The sequence below is a fragment of the Aedes albopictus genome, chromosome 3, assembly GCF_035046485.1.
Source record: "Aedes albopictus strain Foshan chromosome 3, AalbF5, whole genome shotgun sequence".
NCBI classification, from domain to species: domain Eukaryota; kingdom Metazoa; phylum Arthropoda; class Insecta; order Diptera; family Culicidae; genus Aedes; species Aedes albopictus.
The window spans coordinates 422,147,702-422,166,834 of NC_085138.1; the positions used below are offsets into that span (position 1 = coordinate 422,147,702).

Sequence of the window (19,133 nt, forward strand, 5' to 3'; positions counted from 1 at the left end):
GATTGTGCATCGACCGAAGGCATGACGAAATGCTATCGGCGAGCACGCAGAACGACGAGAGCATGAGAGCCAATCCAGTGGTTCTCAACAGTTGCTAACTCGTCCCTTCCTGAGAGATGAGGTTCCGTTCGAATCACTTCCATTAGAGTCAAAGGTCTGATCCTGGGTTGAATGTCTACCACTGGTTCCTGTGTGGCTATGGCATTAGATGCTTGTATCTTTACAGTGGCTGATCTGTGGGAGAAAACTTTAAAAAAATCTGCAATGCCGATTATCATGCAGGGAAACGAAACGATTCCCCCGAAAACGGGCCAAGAGGGCCACTTGATACTGAAGCTAGTGTTGTTCAATCGAATATAATCCATCTCCTTTCTCATCTCCAGATGTTTGGGTACTAGTAGTGGACCCCCTAAGCCATCGAAATTTACTTCTGCGGCGTTATAGCTATGTTAAGGCAGTGGATTGTTCCAAAGTCAATTTTTTTAACAAGTTTCACGTCCCCTCTTTATGTTAAGACCGTCAAACATATAACATTAATGAATTATTCCAGTGAAATACGCATTTGAAAATACGCATCGATGTTGCCTATAATGGACACCATCGGGGTCCATTATAGGATTATTTACAAATATCTTAGCGCCTATAGTGGACCCCCCATTTGATTTCCATGTTAGCTGTCACGCCGCCGACGGTGCCTATAGTGGACCCTCCCTGAGTGTGCGTATAGTGGACCCTTTTGAGTGTTTACATTCATTAAATAGTTAAAATAACCGATTTTTGTGACCACTGGGTTATTTGTTTGCCAGGAACTGCTGTGTAGCGATGTAATTGATGTTCCCCCGGTGGAAGTTGCCTGGAAATAGTTGATTTGGGCATTTATATTTGAGTTTTTCTGAAGGGGGTCCACTATAGGCGCAGGGTCCACTACTAGCACACAACCCCTAGGCTGTGCAAATGCTCCAAACTTAGGTTTGCTATTGTAAACTGTTTCTGTATTGATATTCCGTCCAAAGGCAGCTGAATTGGGCTTTCAGCCATATTCTGAATTGTGTTTGAATAGCTGATGTTGTTGATCGTTACTTCGCAGTCGTGAAATGATATAAGAAATGTTCCCGTTAAAGCACGATTTCTGATTCCACAATTCGATGAAAAAGAAACGTTTTGGTTTGTATTCAGGATAATGTTTCCGTCGTTTATAGGGATAACTTCCTCATCAGATGGGTTCATGGTGTAGTTGCAACTAGCTTGTTGTTCAGAGAGAAGATTTGGAACACATCTGGAGTCATCGAATTCCGTCTCATGGACTTTGTATATGAACGATTCCAATGAATTTACGATGTAGTTACCCAAGCAACACACATGTTATATAAAAGTTACGGCAGCGCAAGTTTTGGTTGTATAGAAGTTTATTTTACGTCATTTAAACACAATGTTAAAATTACGTCAAATAAACTTATATATAACCAAAACTTGCGCTGCCGTAACTCTATTATAACATGTGTGTTGCTTGGGTACCGGTATGATGATTCAAATAATTCCTTTTTGCCAAGTGTATTTGTTTATGATTAGATGTTATAGGGTAGACGTGAATCTTGTTGAAAATCCTCTTGTCTAAGATGGGTGTTTTTATTAGAAGGGCCAATTCCTTGGTGTTGGTTGCGATCGTTGTATCTGCAAAACTCAGTGCTTCCAAGACGTTATGAAGTGTAATATTTTGTTTTGATAAATCTTGATACAAAACATCTATTTCATTTTGACTAAGTATTTTTTCGTTTAAAATTCCTAATTTGGCAAGAGTTATACTATCGACAATGTGTGCTAATTTTTCTGCTAGATACTTTAAGTTAAGGAAAATGTTAATCGAATAGATTTCCGAAGATTTGGAATTTGAGAGATCTATGGCATCCTTTGTTTTGAAAACTAATTCCTTCATTTGCAGATTAAGTGCTCTGTTTATTCTAATCTGTTCATTATTATTAAAGATAAGTTGGTTTATCGAAGAATTTATGATCTTTAAATCATTCGCGTCCGGGCTACCGGCAATAAATTTCCATCCCGTACCTAGGCTGTTCCAACGTTTCTGTCTTCTTGAAGGAGACATATTTTTGAGTGTTCGATGAATCTCATCGAATTTTTGGAGAATTAGTTCTGTAAACTGGTTGTATTTTAATTGTTCAAATTGGACTCTGAGATTTGCTACATGATTTCCTAAAGAGGTAATGTTAAAATGGTGAATGTAATAATAGGATGATAACTGTATCCTTGCTGAACCGGAGTGAAATATTACAACTGGCAAGTGATCGATTCGGCTAATATCTACTCTACTACTTATAACAATGCTTAGGAATATGAAAACTCTGAAAAATAAAATGAGGGAATGGAGAAGTTAGATCTATCTGACTTTGATATCGTTTTTGTGTACTTTTCTTCCATCATCCATAGTAACCGTACTGTTATTAACGTGTTTAATCTTGTTTTTCTTGAATCGCGGTTTATGTTTCATCCTCTGTCTAGCGTTTTCGTACACTTCTTGATTGCATTCCAGTTCTACGGATTTCTTTGATTTATTATGATACATCAAATCTTTTTTCTGTTTTTCCGAAATATTCTTGAAAACTTTTTCGATAATTTCTGGAGTTCTGGGAGAAGGAAGGATGATTTCAAGAGGAGTGTGTTTGGTGGAACTATGGATGGAGGAGTTGTATTTATTGAGTGATAAAAGGAGCAAATCATTAACAGGTTTTCCCGGATTCTCGTGCTTCGTCATTCTATAAATTTCTAAGATTGTGGAGTGGAAACGTTCCACAACACCATTCATTTCACTTCGTCCAGTTGCGGTAATATATGGTTGAATATGATGGATGTTGTAAAAGTTTACCAAATCTCCAGTCATGAACGATTTTTCACCGTCCATAACTAATATTTCAGGTGGATTATATTTCAAAAGGATCTCTTTAACGGCAGGGACTATATCGACAGCAGCTCTTGAATCAATGCATTTCATTTGGGCAAATTTGGAAAATTTGTCGATATATGTAAGGAAGTGATGGTTCTCAAGGAAAAGGATATCGATATGGGCAATCTTGAAAGGGGCATCTGGAATTGGAGTGGCTTGGAGTGGAAATTTAATAGGATTGCGGTTGTATTTATTTTCGTTGCAAATTTGGCAATTAGTAACAAAATCCTTCAACTTTTGGGAAAGTTTTGGAAAGTAAAACTTCCTCAATAGTTGTAGCTTATTTTCTTCAGCTCCCCGATGAGCTCTGTAATGCTCTTGTCGTATGATATTCCACTGTTCGTCCTCTTGTGGTACATCTTGAAGCATCGTCTGGCTAAAGCGGATTTTTAACACTCTCTTTGAGCCAAAATGTTTTTTGTAAATTTCTTGAATTTTTCCCATCAAGGGTTCTGTTGTTAATAATCCGTTAACCTTAGATACATCAAAATGGTTCTTCAGAACCTGTAATAGATAATCATCATTAAGATTGGATGTAGAAATAATTACTCTAGTGTAACTAGGAAAAGGGTTGGATATTGTTACTTTGTCTGTTCCTTCTTGCAAAATTACTTGGTGTTTAAAGACATTAATAGGTGCTTCAGTGGATTCAATATAAAAATCATCGCTATTTTCTGCAGAATGTTGGGTTCCTGTCATGGAACAAACAATTCTGGGCATCCGCAACCACGTTCGTTTTTCCGGGTTTGTATATAATTTCAAAATCGTGTTCTTCTAAGTAAGCTTTCCATCTCTTAAGCTTTGCGTTCGTATTCTTAGGAGACAATGCAAAAGTGAGAGGTTGGTGATCGGTTAATATCTTAAACTTTGCTCCATACAAATAGTTTCTAAAGGTTTGAAGTGCCCAGTAAATTGCAAGCATTTCTTTCTCGGGTACCGAACATCCCTCTTCTGTTTTTGATAGGGTTCTAGATGCGAAGTGTATCGGTTTGTCTTTTCCCAATTCTCCCTGGGACAGAACTGCACCGATAGCAAAATCAGATGCATCAGTTGTCAATATAAAGGGTTTGTTAAAATCTGGATATATGAGTATATCGGAAGACGAAAGTAAACTTTTCATTTTCTGGAAGCATTGTTTTTCTTTGTCATTTAAATTTATTCTCTTGTTTGAGGCAGGGCTTCTCTCCCCCCTTAGAAGGTTTGTCAAGGGTTTTGCTATTTTTGCAAAATCTTTGACAAATCTTCGATAATAGCCCATCATGCCTAAAAATCCTCGGAGTTCCTTTAGATTTTTAGGTTCTGGGAACTGATTGATGGATTCTATTTTCTTTTGGTTTGGTTTAATTCCATCTGAGCTTATTATATAGCCTAGGAATTCAACATCTTGATGCAGAAATTCTGATTTATCTAACTGGATCTTCAATCCAGCAGCGTTCAAAGTTCTGAAGATAGTGTCTAAATTTTTCAAATGTTCTGCTAAATCTTTACCAAAAACTATCACATCGTCTATATATACGTAGCAGATCTTTCCTATGTGTTCCCTAAGAACATCATCAATTGCCCTCTGGAAAGTCGCAGGCGCGTTTTTTAAACCAAACGGCATTCTGGTAAATTCATACTTGCCGTTATTTATAGAGAATGCTGTCTTTTCAATATCGCTTTGTTTCATCCGTATTTGATGAAATCCGGACGCAAGATCCAACGTGGAGAAATATTTTTGTACCTTTAATTGATCAATTACATAACCAATCTTAGGCATTGGGTATCGATCGGAAATTGTCTTTTCATTCAATTTCCTATAATCTATAACCATTCTAAACTTTTTCTCACCGGATGCATCTGCCTTTTTCGGCACTATCCATACCGGAGAAGTCCAAGCCGATCTTGAGGGTCTAATTATACCGTCGGCTAAAAGTTTATCAACCTGTTTCCTAACTTCTTCTGTATAGGCTGCAGGATAAGGATATACCTTTTGGTGGATTGGTACATCATCAGTAGTGTTTATTGAACATTCTACTTTTGTACCGCAAGTAAGTTTGGTGTTTGGTTGATGGAAAACCTCTTTGTGGGCATCTAATATTTTTTTAAGCTTTTCTCTTTCGTTAGTTGACAAATGAGAAATTCTGAATAAATTGTTTGATGATAAGTTATTTGAAGTTGGATTAACGGGATTGTATCGTGAAAGTGACACATTTAGAGTTTCATCGCCCTTTTTCAAATGTAAAACGTTATTTTCTAAATCAATGATTGCATTTAAAGATTGTAATATACCTGTACCCATTATTCCTTTAAAGAATGGATGAAATTTTTTAAGCAAAAACTGAGCAGTATGGTTTATTTTAGGATAAAAAAAGTTAATGTCAATGGCAGACGAAGCATTGAAATTCCCATTTGCACTGGATATATTGTCCGCTTTAAAGTTATATGGTTTTGAAATCTTATAACGCTAATTTGGGCTCAATCATATTGACATTGGTTCCAGTATCTACCAGGAAAGGAAATTCCCCAATATTAGTTTTCAAATAAATGTACGGAAGAGTTGGAATTACCAACTCGGTTTCCATTCTAAAAAAATAGTTTGGGATGATGAGGAGGGTTGTTGAGCATCTTCTTGATTAGCGGGGCCTGCCTCAGTCGTCTGTACATCACCATTATGATTATCGGGCTGTGTTTGCTCCTCATGTTCTTGCGCTTCAAACTGTGATTGATAATAATAAAAATCGTCATATCCTTCGTACCCCACGTAATCAGGATATGCATAACTGTATTCAAGCGGATGAGCTAACCGTTTGAATTGTTGTGGTTGATTAAATGGAAACGGATGCGGTCTTTTGACTCCCATCGGAGGTCTATTACCGTAATTTATATTTCTTGATCTGATACTCGGATCCACTTCCATCGGTTCCGGTTTTGGGAGTGATCTGTTGTTTGGTTGAAATTGTTGGTTTGACATGAAAGGTCTTGGTTGAAATTGTGGAACTTGGGGTGCAGCATTGTATCTAGGCCATTGAAATGGTTGCATAGGGACAAATGGTTGTTGAAAACTTCTATGAAATTGTTGAAGTGGTTGTTTTTTGGGTGGTAATCTGGGTGGCATTCCTAAATCGACTGGTTTTGGGATATTAGACGAATGTTCATTTCGATATGGAGCTGATCGAGTGTCCATATTGAAATATTCTAGACAGAACTGATATGCATGGTTAAGTGTTTTTGGAGCGAACGTTTTCAGAAGCTGGCATAACGGTTTTTCTAATCCTCTAATAAAAGAATCAATTGCTTTCCCTCGAAAGTAATCTATATGAGAATTTGCATGTAGGAAAAATTTCGGTTCAGTCTGAACTTGGGCAATAATTGAAGACAATAATTCATTAACCCGAGAGTAATAACTCCCTAAACTTTCATTATTTGCCTTCTTGATGGATGTTAACTCGAAATCTAATGTTTTCAGATCTCTTTTATCTTTATAATATAGTAAAAGCGTATTTTTGATTTGATTCCAATTATGCATGATATTATTGGCATTTAGAATATCGGCAGCTTCGCCTTTAATTTTCCTTCTAACAGATCGTCCGATAAGCTCGAGCTGTGCATCGGTAGCACCATTCTCGCGATACATATCTATGACACCTTGGACGTCGGCTAACCAATTTATTAATTCTGTCGGTCGACCGTCAAACGATTGTAGGTCACGCAAAAAATCTGGTAACTTTCCTAATTCGATAAACTGTTGCATAGTAAGCGGAGGCGCGACGGCCTGTTCACCATTCGCAGCAGCATTTGGATTAGCCATGGCTAACAGAGTCACTAACAAACACTATGAAAGGGAAAAATAAAAGCTAAATTTACTGTATCGTTCACTAGTCCTTGAACCACTAACAAAACTATGAAAAATTGAAAACTAAATTTGCTGTACCGTTATTCTTTGTCTTCACACAGTTTAAATTAAAAAATTGGTGCTCTTATAAGATAAATCACTTTTCGTTATTGTAGTTTGAATTCACAAATCGATTGCACTTCTTATTATTGTTATTACTCTTTTGTTGAAAAATACTCCTTTAATCACTTAGTAATAATAAAATGGAAAAACTTACATATAGGACCGTGTCCTTAGTCCGGCCAACATTATCGTCCGTTGGTCTTTTTGTGGCTGTTTCCTCTTAACCGGGGGAACCGCAGGCAGGCGTGTTCGGATTTTCCTTTTTGCTGGAGCTACTGGGGTCCTGCACGCCGATCGGGTGAACCACGGTGTCCTGCGGGTCGCTTTGTGATATTTTTGAAGGTGTGGCTCTTGGAACCACTTAGAAGAATTTTTTTAAAGATTTTTACACTTCACTTATATCACTTATACTGTTCCCGATATAGAGGATCTCGCCGGAGCCTCCAGTTGAAAGTTCTCGGATGGAAGTTTCTTTTTAAAAAAAGCTACTTGACTACCCTAAAGCCGAAATCGAACTAAACCTTTATTACAATATTTCAATTAATCACACTTCATTTGCCTGCACTTGCACTTTCCGTCGTCGCATGTCGAAACAGCTGGCCCGCGCCGATGACCGATGGTTGCCATCCGCCCGTATGCCGTCGTCAGCAATCTCCGTTGTATCCATTCTGGCGGCTCCGTTGCCAACTTGTTGCAGCAACGTCGTCAGCATTCTTTTAGCGCCAATTGGGTGCTCCGTTGCTAACTCGCGCGAAACTTTGCTGCTGCCAAACTACCGCACACTCCGAACGAGATCGGATCGTCAACTGTCAACAAACTCGCTTTAATTGGCATTTATCATTAGTTTTTGCGTTTGTCAGAAAGCAAAACAACACCTTGAACAACACTTGTTGGGCACAGCTAGGTAGAATTTACCGTCGATTAGGACGTGTTAGATTTGATTTTCTGTTTGATGGTCGGGTGATCTCCAGGTGGCTTTGTGGATATCTTTGCGGGGGAAGAAGGTGCTTCGGACTACCATACTACGGGAGACTGCAAAGTTTACGCATCGCTCTCCGTTGTTATTCGATACGGCGTGCAGGCTGTTCCGCCCGATTACCGGCCCTTCCTTCCTACCTGCACGTTCAGTTCATGTCGGCGACCACGATTTTTACGTCATGCGGCGAGCTTCCATCGTATGTTTGCTCTAACTGCGCGTAGACCGCTTCTTTCTCGTCATCAGGTCTCATTTCGCGTGGGCAGTGAACGTTGATGATGCTGTAGTTGAACAAGCACTTCTTCGACAAAAAAAACGGGTCGGAAGGGTAGCCATAAAATAATGAGTAGATAATTTACTTCGAAAAAACGAGCGATTTATTGCCATTGCGCGAATTACACTCCGATCCCACCAACAAAAAAAAAACACAAACACACACACACAACAATTCCTGTTTGGCTCGTTTTCATTTGGCGCTGAAGCCCTCTCCGTTACGTGGAACATATCGGCCGGAATTCACCTTGCGGCACTGCACTTCATGATAATGGGATAACGAAAGGATATAAAAAAAACCCTCTGTGCGAGGGGAAAAAAAACTCCACTATTAACGTAGGCTACCGCGTGAAGAGAAACGGAAAACGCATCCGACTCGTCCGATAAACCGACAGGGAATCGCTGAAGGCATTTCTTAGGCAACTCGTTGAAAAAGCGAATATATTTAATGAATCATTAGTCTAGGATCATACACTTACCAACCGAATTGCAAAATTGATCTAACCGAACGTTCGATCGCGGAAAGCAAGAAGGAAAAAAGCGTCATTGGTGTCGGGGCCGTGCCAGGCTCCGGGGAACGATCGACGCGATGGGCTGTCACGCTCTCTTGCGACATGACGAAACACGTCCTGACACGTCAGGAAAGGGAAGGGTGTCGCTCAAGCGGAAGCCGGAGGAAGGGACGAGTGTTGTTCTCGGGAACTTGTGGCGGATCGTACAACTCTTCTTGCCCTGAAAAGGGCGGATTGGGTTCCACAAGTCCGTCGAAGCAACCAACTCGGTCGATGGTGGACTGTAACACCGCTGCTGCAACTCTCCTCGCCGGGTGGACCGCTGCTCTCGGAGGACGTCGAAAGAAAGCTACTTCACTTTAACTACACATAATTTATTGCTCTTCGATCTTAACGCGAGGAAATTCAAAAAAAGACTGATGATGACACCGCTACATGTGTCAGTTTTATACTCTCAAAAATGCCCTGTCTTCATCTTCTTCTTCCGTCGGTTGGCGCCTCGATCGGTCGTCGCACGTTAGATGGGCGGGACCAACGGCGCGCAATTGTGTGCTGGTGTCTTCTTCTCATCTTCCATCATTCTTTCGTGATACCTCGAAGGGAACGCAGCGGAGGACAGCTAGCTAGTTTCTCCGTTTGCTTTTCCCTTCAGTATGCTTTGGCATTTTGGCAAGCCAATTGGCTTTCAAGGCCCATATGGGCCGGTAGCTTGATGGGTTGGTCGGGTCTTTTCCGGGCTTGGGGATGGGAATAATTTTCCCCTGCTTCCATCTGGTCGGAAAGTAGTCCAGCTCGAAACACCTCGTGAAGATCGCTGCGAGGTGTCGGTATGCCTTGTTGGAGAGTTTCTTCAACACTAGGTTAAAGATACCGTCGTTTCCTGGTGCCTTCATGTTCTTACCGCGCTTCACGGCCGCACGAACCTCATCTTCAGTGATACGCCCGGCGAAGGGGGCGTCGACGGTCTGGTCCAGCTGGCAGATTGTTTGTTGAACCGCGGCTTCGTGGGGGCTGTCCATGCCGGCACCGAGGTTGTGTGCCTCGACCAGCTTGGAAGATGAGAAGAAGACAATAACTTATATAGGGTATTGGTTCCCTTATTAAGCATGTGGCTCCCATTTTCATCCCACGAAAAACAAAGGATTGAAGCGTTGTTTGTTTTGTTTCTTATTTTTGTATTTTTTGTTAGAAGTGAGCACCCATGAAAACAAAAAGAACGGAGTCAATCGGTGCCGTAATCGCTTGTTTTCGAATAGGATGAAAATGGGAGCATGAGATTACTGATGGCACACATACCCTACCAAGCGAGGAAACCCAAAAAATGAGCTCGCTCCTGATTGGCTGGACAAAATTAAAACATAGGTTCACTTTTCCGCAATTTTCAATAGTTTGCTGTTGAAAATCAATAGTTTTCTCTATTTGACATGAAAGGGACATAGTTTTGCGATTGTTTGATAGCAAAATTTTAAAAATCGGTCAATAAATGGCTTCATTGATTTCGTGACGGTCGCAAAATTTAAATTTTCATTTTACACCCGGTGCCGTGGTACAGTACCGTACCTTCCCCATAGACGTAGTTTACGTCAAAAAAGTTGCCTATCCCAAACATTTTGGCCATCCCCTGTAGATATGTTGAAAAATTAGTGGTTTCCAATCTATGGTCACGGGCCACGTGAATATCTCAAGAACCGAAAGTGCTAGGAAGGTGAGCCAATGTTTTACGGATTAATCATCTCAAGGATCAGTATCTCCGATATAGATATGTTGAAAAATCAGTGGTTTCCAATCTATGGTCACGGACCACGTGAATATCTCAAAAACCGAAAGTGCTAGGAAGGTGAGCCAATGTTTTACGGATTAATCATCTCAAGGATCAGTATCTCCGATATAGATATGTTAAAATCAGTGGTTTCCAATCTATGGTCACGGACCACGTGAATATCTCAAAAACCGAAAGTGCTAGGAAGGTGAGCCAATGTTTTACGGATTAATCATCTCAAGGATCAGTATCTCCGATATAGATATGTTGAAAAATCAGTGGTTTCCAATCTATGGTCACGGACCACGTGAATATCTCAAAAACCGAAAGTGCTAGGAAGGTGAGCCAATGTTTTACGGATTAATCATCTCAAGGATCAGTATCTCCGATATAGATATGTTAAAATCAGTGGTTTCCAATCTATGGTCACGGACCACGTGAATATCTCAAAAACCGAAAGTGCTAGGAAGGTGAGCCAATGTTTTACGGATTAATCATCTCAAGGATCAGTATCTCCGATATAGATATGTTGAAAAATCAGTGGTTTCCAATCTATGGTCACGGACCACGTGAATATCTCAATAACTGAAAGTGCTGGAAAGTGAGCCAATGTTTTACGGGTTGACCATCTCAAGGATCAGTATCTCCGATATAGATATGTTGAAAAATCAGTGGTTTCCAATCTATGGCCACGGGCCACGTGAATATCTCAAGAACTAAAAGTGCTAGGGAGGTGAGCCAATGTTTTACGGATTGATCATCTCAAGGATCAGTATCTCCGATATAGATATGTTAAAATCAGTGGTTTCCAATCTATGGTCACGGGCCACGTGAATATCTCATAAACCGAAAGTGCTAGGAAGGTGAGCCAATGTTTTACGAATTAATCATCTCAAGGATCAGTATCTCCGATATAGATATGTTGAAAAATCAGTGGTTTCCAATCTATGGTCACGGACCACGTGAATATCTCAAAAACCGAAAGTGCTAGGAAGGTGAGCCAATGTTTTACGGATTAATCATCTCAAGGATCAGTATCTCCGATATAGATATGTTGAAAAATCAGTGGTTTCCAATCTATGGCCACGGGCCACGTGAATGTCTCTAGAACTGAAAGTGCTGGAAAGTGAGCCAATGTTTTACGGGTTGACCATCTCAAGGATCAGTATCTCCGATATAGATATGTTGAAAAATCAGTGGTTTCCAATCTATGGCCACGGGCCACGTGAATATCTCAAGAACTAAAAGTGCTAGGGAGGTGAGCCAATGTTTTACGGATTGATCATCTCAAGGATCAGTATCTCCGATATAGATATGTTAAAATCAGTGGTTTCCAATCTATGGTCACGGGCCACGTGAATATCTCATAAACCGAAAGTGCTAGGAAGGTGAGCCAATGTTTTACAAATTAATCATCTCAAGGATCAGTATCTCCGATATAGATATGTTGAAAAATCAGTGGTTTCCAATCTATGGTCACGGACCACGTGAATATCTCAAAAACCGAAAGTGCTAGGAAGGTGAGCCAATGTTTTACGGATTAATCATCTCAAGGATCAGTATCTCCGATATAGATATGTTGAAAAATCAGTGGTTTCCAATCTATGGTCACGGACCACGTGAATATCTCAATAACTGAAAGTGCTGGAAAGTGAGCCAATGTTTTACGGGTTGACCATCTCAAGGATCAGTATCTCCGATATAGATATGTTGAAAAATCAGTGGTTTCCAATCTATGGCCACGGGCCACGTGAATATCTCAAAAACCGAAAGTGCTAGGAAGGTGAGCCAATGTTTTACGGATTAATCATCTCAAGGATCAGTATCTCCGATATAGATATGTTGAAAAATCAGTGGTTTCCAATCTATGGTCACGGGCCACGTGAATATCTCTAGAACTGAAAGTGCTGGAAAGTGAGCCAATGTTTTACGGCTTGACCATCTCAAGGATCAGTATCTCCGATGTAGATATGTTGAAAAATCAGTGGTTTCCAATCTATGGCCACGGGCCACGTGAATATCTCAAAAACCGAAAGTGCTAGGAAGGTGAGCCAATGTTTTACAGATTAATCATCTCAAGGATCAGTATCTCCGATATAGATATGTTGAAAAATCAGTGGTTTCCAATCTATGGTCACGGACCACGTGAATATCTCAAAAACCGAAAGTGCTAGGAAGGTGAGCCAATGTTTTACGGATTAATCATCTCAAGGATCAGTATCTCCGATATAGATATGTTGAAAAATCAGTGGTTTCCAATCTATGGTCACGGGCCACGTGAATATCTCTAGAACTGAAAGTGCTGGAAAGTGAGCCAATGTTTTACGGGTTGACCATCTCAAGGATCAGTATCTCCGATATAGATATGTTGAAAAATCAGTGGTTTCCAATCTATGGCCACGGGCCACGTGAATATCTCTAGAACTGAAAGTGCTGGAAAGTGAGCCAATGTTTTACGGGTTGACCATCTCAAGGATCAGTATCTCCGATATAGATATGTTGAAAAATCAGTGGTTTCCAATCTATGGCCACGGGCCACGTGAATATCTCAAAAACCGAAAGTGCTGGAAAGTGAGCCAATGTTTTACGGGTTGACCATCTCAAGGATCAGTATCTCCGATGTAGATATGTTGAAAAATCAGTGGTTTCCAATCTATGGCCACGGGCCACGTGAATATCTCTAGAACTGAAAGTGCTGGAAAGTGAGCCAATGTTTTACGGGTTGACCATCTCAAGGATCAGTATCTCCGATATAGATATGTTGAAAAATCAGTGGTTTCCAATCTATGGTCACGGACCACGTGAATATCTCAAAAACCGAAAGTGCTAGGAAGGTGAGCCAATGTTTTACGGGTTAATCATCTCAGGGATCAGTATCTCCGATATAGATATGTTGACAAATCAGTGGTTTCCAATCTATGGTCACTAAGATGGCCCACACTTATATGAAAAACAAAAATTTCGAAAAATGTCAAGTCTTACCTCCTGAATCAGTTGTTTTATACTACCAGAAGCTACGTTCAAAATTTGAGCCAAATCGGTTGAGCCTAAGGGGGCGCTCAAAACGCTTGAAGTTTGTATGGGAAAACTTGGCCAAATGTATGCAGAAATTTGAAGTTTTCGAATTTTGCCGCTAGGTGGCGCTGTAAGCGTTCAATAATCAAACCCTTTGGTATTATTGTAGGTGCCTATATGCCAAACAACTTTGTCGAAGACCGCAAAGTGATCCAACGTCTGTGAAAAAAGTTATACCCTAGGAAAAGTGAGGATAAACTTTATTGTTATTTTTCCAATACATGTAAAGGAATAATATCAATAATGAAATCTCAATACTTTGCCTCACTTTGCCTCACTTTTAATACTCCACATGACATAGAAGATTTGTCAAAAAATATAAAACTGTATAGTTTAGTTATTGCTTGCACGGTAAAAATTATTTTCGGTCAGCCATGCACCGACTTAAATGGAGGTTTCAGTGTATAGCCATAACTGGGACACTGAGCCTAAGTGTGGGCCACCCTAATGGTCACGGGCCACGTGAATAGCACAAAAACTGAAAGTGCTAGGAAGACGAGCAAATCTCATCTCTCATATCATCTCTCATCTCATCTTTCATCCCATCTCTCATCTCATCTCTCATCTCATCTCTCATCTCTTATCTCATCTCTCATCTCATCTCTTATCTCATCTCTCATCTCATCTTTCATCTCATCTCTCATCTCATCTCTCATCTCATCTCTCATCTCATCTCATCTCATCTCTCATCTCATCTCTCATCTCATCTCTCATCTCATCTCTCATCTCATCTCTCATCTCATCTCTCATCTCATCTCTCATCTCATCTCTCATCTCATCTCTCATCTCATCTCTCATCTCATCTCTCATCTCTCATCTCATCTCTCATCTCATCTCTCATCTCATCTCTCATCTCATCTCTCATCTCATCTCTCATCTCATCTCTCATCTCATCTCTCATCTCATCTCTCATCTCATCTCTCATCTCATCTCTCATCTCATCTCTCATCTCATCTCTCATCTCATCTCTCATCTGATCTCTCATCTCATCTCTCATCTGATCTCTCATCTCATCTCTCATCTCAGATTGTATAACAACTCGCCGAAAACCATTTCGAGGAATTCCTTTTCGCGGTGCAACATCTCGCGGAATGACATTTGGCGGAATGTACCATTTCGCGGAATGCACCGTTTCGCCGAAAACCATTTAGCAGAATGAACCGTTTCGCGGAAAATCGTTAATAAGAGAAAAAAGTTTAACTGATCAAAATGACATCTTGAGAGGATTCCAAATATAATTCAGCAAGTGAAAAATGAAATGTTTCATATCAATATTTCAATTTTTAAAGAGCAGCCTATTAATGGAAGAAGGAAAATTCTCTGATAATATAAATTTAGCAGTTCTTGTATCAAAAAAGTATAATGCATAACAATTATGAAAGAATAGCCTTTGATCAGACAAAGGGAAAATTTCCGATTAAAAATAACTACTATACATATTGTATAAGCTAGCTAGATATACCAAAACAGAGAAAGCTGGTAAAGTTATCACTGAGAAGTGTTACTTGGCTTAAGGGTTACGCTGTCGCCGGGTTTACAAATAGCATCATTTTGACATATAATGCTTTTAGTCAATAAGGGTGAAAGTGTGGAAGCAGAGAAGCAGGTTCAGATCCAGAATTATGACGCTGGGTCATTAGGCCGAAGAACATTAGGCTTAATGGCCATTAGGTCGAATAGTCATTGGGCTGAATAGATGTTAGCCCAATTGCATAATAAGTTTTGAAAGATCTGCCTATTATTAAGAGAAGAAAAACTCTTAGAAGAATTAGTTAGTTGCTGGATCACCAAACAACACCATAGCACTACAACTAAAAAAATGAACAACCTATGTATTCTTAAAAGAAGGAAAAATCTCAGATGTAGATATCAGTTTTATCACCAGCAAGTGTTATTTAAAAGGACATCATATTTAAAGAAGAAGAACAAATCTCTTACGGTGTTAGCAGTAAGGCCGCCAATTAATTACATAACAGTGCAACTCGAAAGAACAGTTCTTGATTTAAAGAAGGATAAGGACAGTAGGCTCAGCATCCCAGCTACCAAAAAACTCAGATGAAGTCAGCGGTTTGATCGCCTGCCAAAATTTTTAACAGTATAACTTGAAACAACAGCCTATTATCGGAAGAAGGTCAAATATTCTATAAAGTTATCAATTTGATCGCCGCAAACTGCACAACACATGAGCAACCTGTGATAAAATGGAGGTAAATGATAACACATTTAGCAATTCCATCACCAATCAACAATGTTACTGGAAAGCACAGTCTTAATTTAAAGAAGGAAGAATCTCTCATGTTGCTAGCAATATAAGCGCTTCATTGTTTAATCTATATGACTACGATGCCTTGTTGGTCATTACGCCTATTAATGTCCATTCGCTCTTATTTTCATTCGACCTAATGCTCTTTGGCCTGACGTTCAGAACTCTTAAGAACAGCCTACGAACCAAAGAAGGCAAATATTTTAGAAAGGTTTCAGATTTAGCATCAAATTATACAATCACAGAGCTATGATTGCGCATGAATCAGTGATGAGGCTAGTAAAGTTTTGTAATGAAAATAATTTGTTATTTCTTTATTATATGCAAAATATTAAATTCCGCGAAATGGTATTCCGCGAAACAGTTCATTCCACGAAATGTTACACCGCGAAAAAAATTTCCGCGAAATGGTTTTCGGTGAAATGGTTTACAACCACCCTACCCTCTAACATAACCCTCTACCCTAACCCTCTATGTATCATATGTATCACATGTTACTTGTTCCCGAATACCTAAAACCCCAATTTACGCCTAAGGAGCGTAAATTGGGGGAGCGTTATCTGGAAATTAGTGCGTAAATCGGGGGGCAAATTGAGTTTGACGCAAAAGAAGTGAGCGTAAATTGGGGTTTATAGCGCATTTAGTTCACCACTGGACTATCGCACTAGTTTTTTTTTTTCATAAGTGCGAAAACGCAAATATTAGTGCGCGATTGCATCAATTCGACTCGGTGTCTTCAGAGCATTTATTCGCCATAGATTGAAGAAATAGTGCGCCGAAGACATCAACTTGATGTGATGCAATCGCGCCCTTTTATTTACGTTTTCGCACTTATGAAGACTGTGTGCACAGTCCAGTGGTGGACTAAATGCGGTATAGTGTACACTCAAATGGTAAGCGTTCCATCTGCTACCGCCTAAAGCTGTTCACTCTCCCCCGGAGGATCGGGTCCTCCGGCTTGTACTTAGACTACCCGTTGGACTGAAGCTCCAGGATGGCTGCTGTTCGGCTCGCCATTTGTTCTGTAGTTCATGTACGATTCGAGAAACCGTGGAAGTTACGGAATCCCACTCGGAATCACAGCTACTTCGTGATTCCAGAGTAGCACAATTTCTTTTCTCCACCACGCTTTGTTGACAGTCGTCGCGAGGGTTTCGGGCCTGCATCAATATTAACTTCTTTTCTCGATCAGCCTAGATAGCTGTGTGGTGTCGGTAGCGATTGTCTCAATTGGCTAAGAATAACACTACGGACCGCCTATTCCGGTGGTAAGAGTCCACCAACAGGTGACCCCTAATTCATGGTGTGATGCGGCTTCATGCTTACCGTGCCTAGGAATGAATGGCTAGGGGGGTCTAATAAAAACCTAACCGCAAACGAAGCCTGTGGAGTACCAGGGCGCCCTTCAAGTATGTTGTCCTTACTGCGCTAACCGGAGCAATAGCGCGGTGGACCTTGTGTTTCTCCGAGACAATCAGCTGCCCTTCTTCAATCTCATACTTGAGGCTGAATAAGGGCGGGATTATGAAGATGTTATTAATTAGTTTAAAATTTCACCTATATGGTTTCGCATTATGCGTTTTACACAGTGTATTCTGTGTATCCTCGCCTTTGGCGTTTTCCAATCGATACCGATTTGGTTTTGTTGCTGCTGTTCTTTGTTGTGCTGTTGTTGCGAAGAGTTTAATCTTGCCTAGTTTGAGTAGTGGTTACGGTTAGGATAGCTCAGATCAATCTTCAGCATAAAAGAACAGCAACAATCAATCTTTGCAGACTTATGCAAATGGTTCAGCCCAAGTGGCCTTGGTCTTAGAACCTTACGTCCGTAAGGGGAATTTCTATCTAGGAAACCTCGTGAACCCGATGTTTGCTACTTTCAGTAAACATGAAATGGCAAACTCGTGTGTCATGCCTCGAGCCTGTGTGCTTGTCAACAACGCAATAGTTGCTACACTCATCTCTGAACTAACCACCAGAGATGTATGTGCTATCACAATTGATGTATCTGTTGGAAACCTCAACAGGAAATACGTCTATTGTTCGGTTTATTTATCGCATGATGATCCATTCCCTACGGATGCTTCCAAACAAGTCATCGCATACTGTGCTTCAAAAGGCCTTCCGCTAATTGTTGGCAGTGATGCTTATGCTCACCATATCATCTGGGACAGCTCAGACATTAACTTGAGAGGTTCCAGTTTGATGGAGTACTTAAGAAGTACAGATCTTGCATTACTTAACATAGGCAACCGCCCAACCTTCATGGTATCTGCTAGAGAGAAAGTGTTAGACATAACGCTTGCTTTAGTAGAATTAGTCACGAGCTGACCAATTGGCATGTGTCAGATGAAGAATCTTTATCTGACCATCGCTACAGCTTGTTTGAACATTTAAATGTTACTTCGCAAACATTGTGTTTCAGGAATCCCCGGTCAACAAACTGAGATCTTTTACTGATTTGGTTGCGGACAAATTTCATGGATACTCACCATCCATTGACACTCCAAGTGATTTAGATGATGCCGTTGATACTACAACGACCTTCATCATGGAAGCTTTTGAAGAAGCATGCCCTCTACGGTCTGTGAAGATCACAAGAGGAACCCCTTGGTGGAACTCTGATCTGGCGATACTCAGGAAACAATGTAGAAAGAGTTGGAACAGACGACGTTCAGCTGGTTCGGAGGCTTTCAGGTCGGCTCGCAAGGCCTACAGGAAAGCTCTCCGGTCTGCTGAACGATCCGGCTGGAAAAACCTTTGTACAAATGTTTCCAGCTTGAGTGAAGTCAGTCGGTTAAACAAAATCCTTGCGAAATCTAAGGATTTCCGGGTGAACGAACTTCGTTTGCCAAATGGCGATCTGACTTCCTCGGATGAGGAAGTTCTGGAACGCTTATTCAACACACACTTCCCTGGATGTGTGGATATTACATCTTCGGATGATCCTGATGTCTTTTCTTGTAGTAACGATTCCCTGACTTCGGCTCGGAGTATTGTAACTATAGAATCGATTAAGTGGGCTCTTAATAGCTTTGCTCCTTTCAAATCTCCTGGGGCAGATGGGATTTATCCTATTTTGCTTCAGAAGGGATTTGATTATTTCAAACATGTTTTGAAAAAACTACTTGTTTGCAGTTTTGCTACAGGGTATATTCCCAAATCCTGGAGGGATATTACTGTAAAGTTTATCCCGAAAGTGGGTCGTGCGTCGTATGAAGAAGCAAAGAGTTTCAGACCTATCAATTTGACCTCTTTTCTTCTGAAATACTTAGAACGCATTGTGGATCATCACATCCGTGATGTTCATCTGGCCAACGTGCCTCTTCATGTGAACCAACATGCCATCCAATCTGGTAAGTCCACTGTGACTCTTTCACACAAG

At 40.5% G+C, this 19,133-nt stretch overlaps 1 protein-coding gene and 2 long non-coding RNA genes across 3 annotated transcripts in view; 1 reads left to right on the forward strand and 2 right to left on the reverse strand.

Annotated features, from left to right (window-relative positions):
- LOC115267949 (uncharacterized) overlaps positions 1–19,133 on the reverse strand; it is a 407,801-nt gene that overhangs the window by 302,439 nt on the left and 86,229 nt on the right. The window lies entirely within an intron of this gene.
- LOC115267951 (uncharacterized) overlaps positions 1–19,133 on the forward strand; it is a 104,676-nt gene that overhangs the window by 36,721 nt on the left and 48,822 nt on the right. The window lies entirely within an intron of this gene.
- Positions 25–6,746, reverse strand: LOC115268173 (uncharacterized). Its single transcript, XM_062855524.1, has 4 exons — positions 6,519–6,746; positions 1,518–2,386; positions 944–1,348; positions 25–387 (listed from the first exon to the last, which is right to left on the reverse strand). The coding sequence occupies exons 1-4, from the start codon at positions 6,744–6,746 to the stop codon at positions 33–35; spliced, it is 1,857 nt and encodes a 618-aa protein (XP_062711508.1). The 3' UTR covers positions 25–32.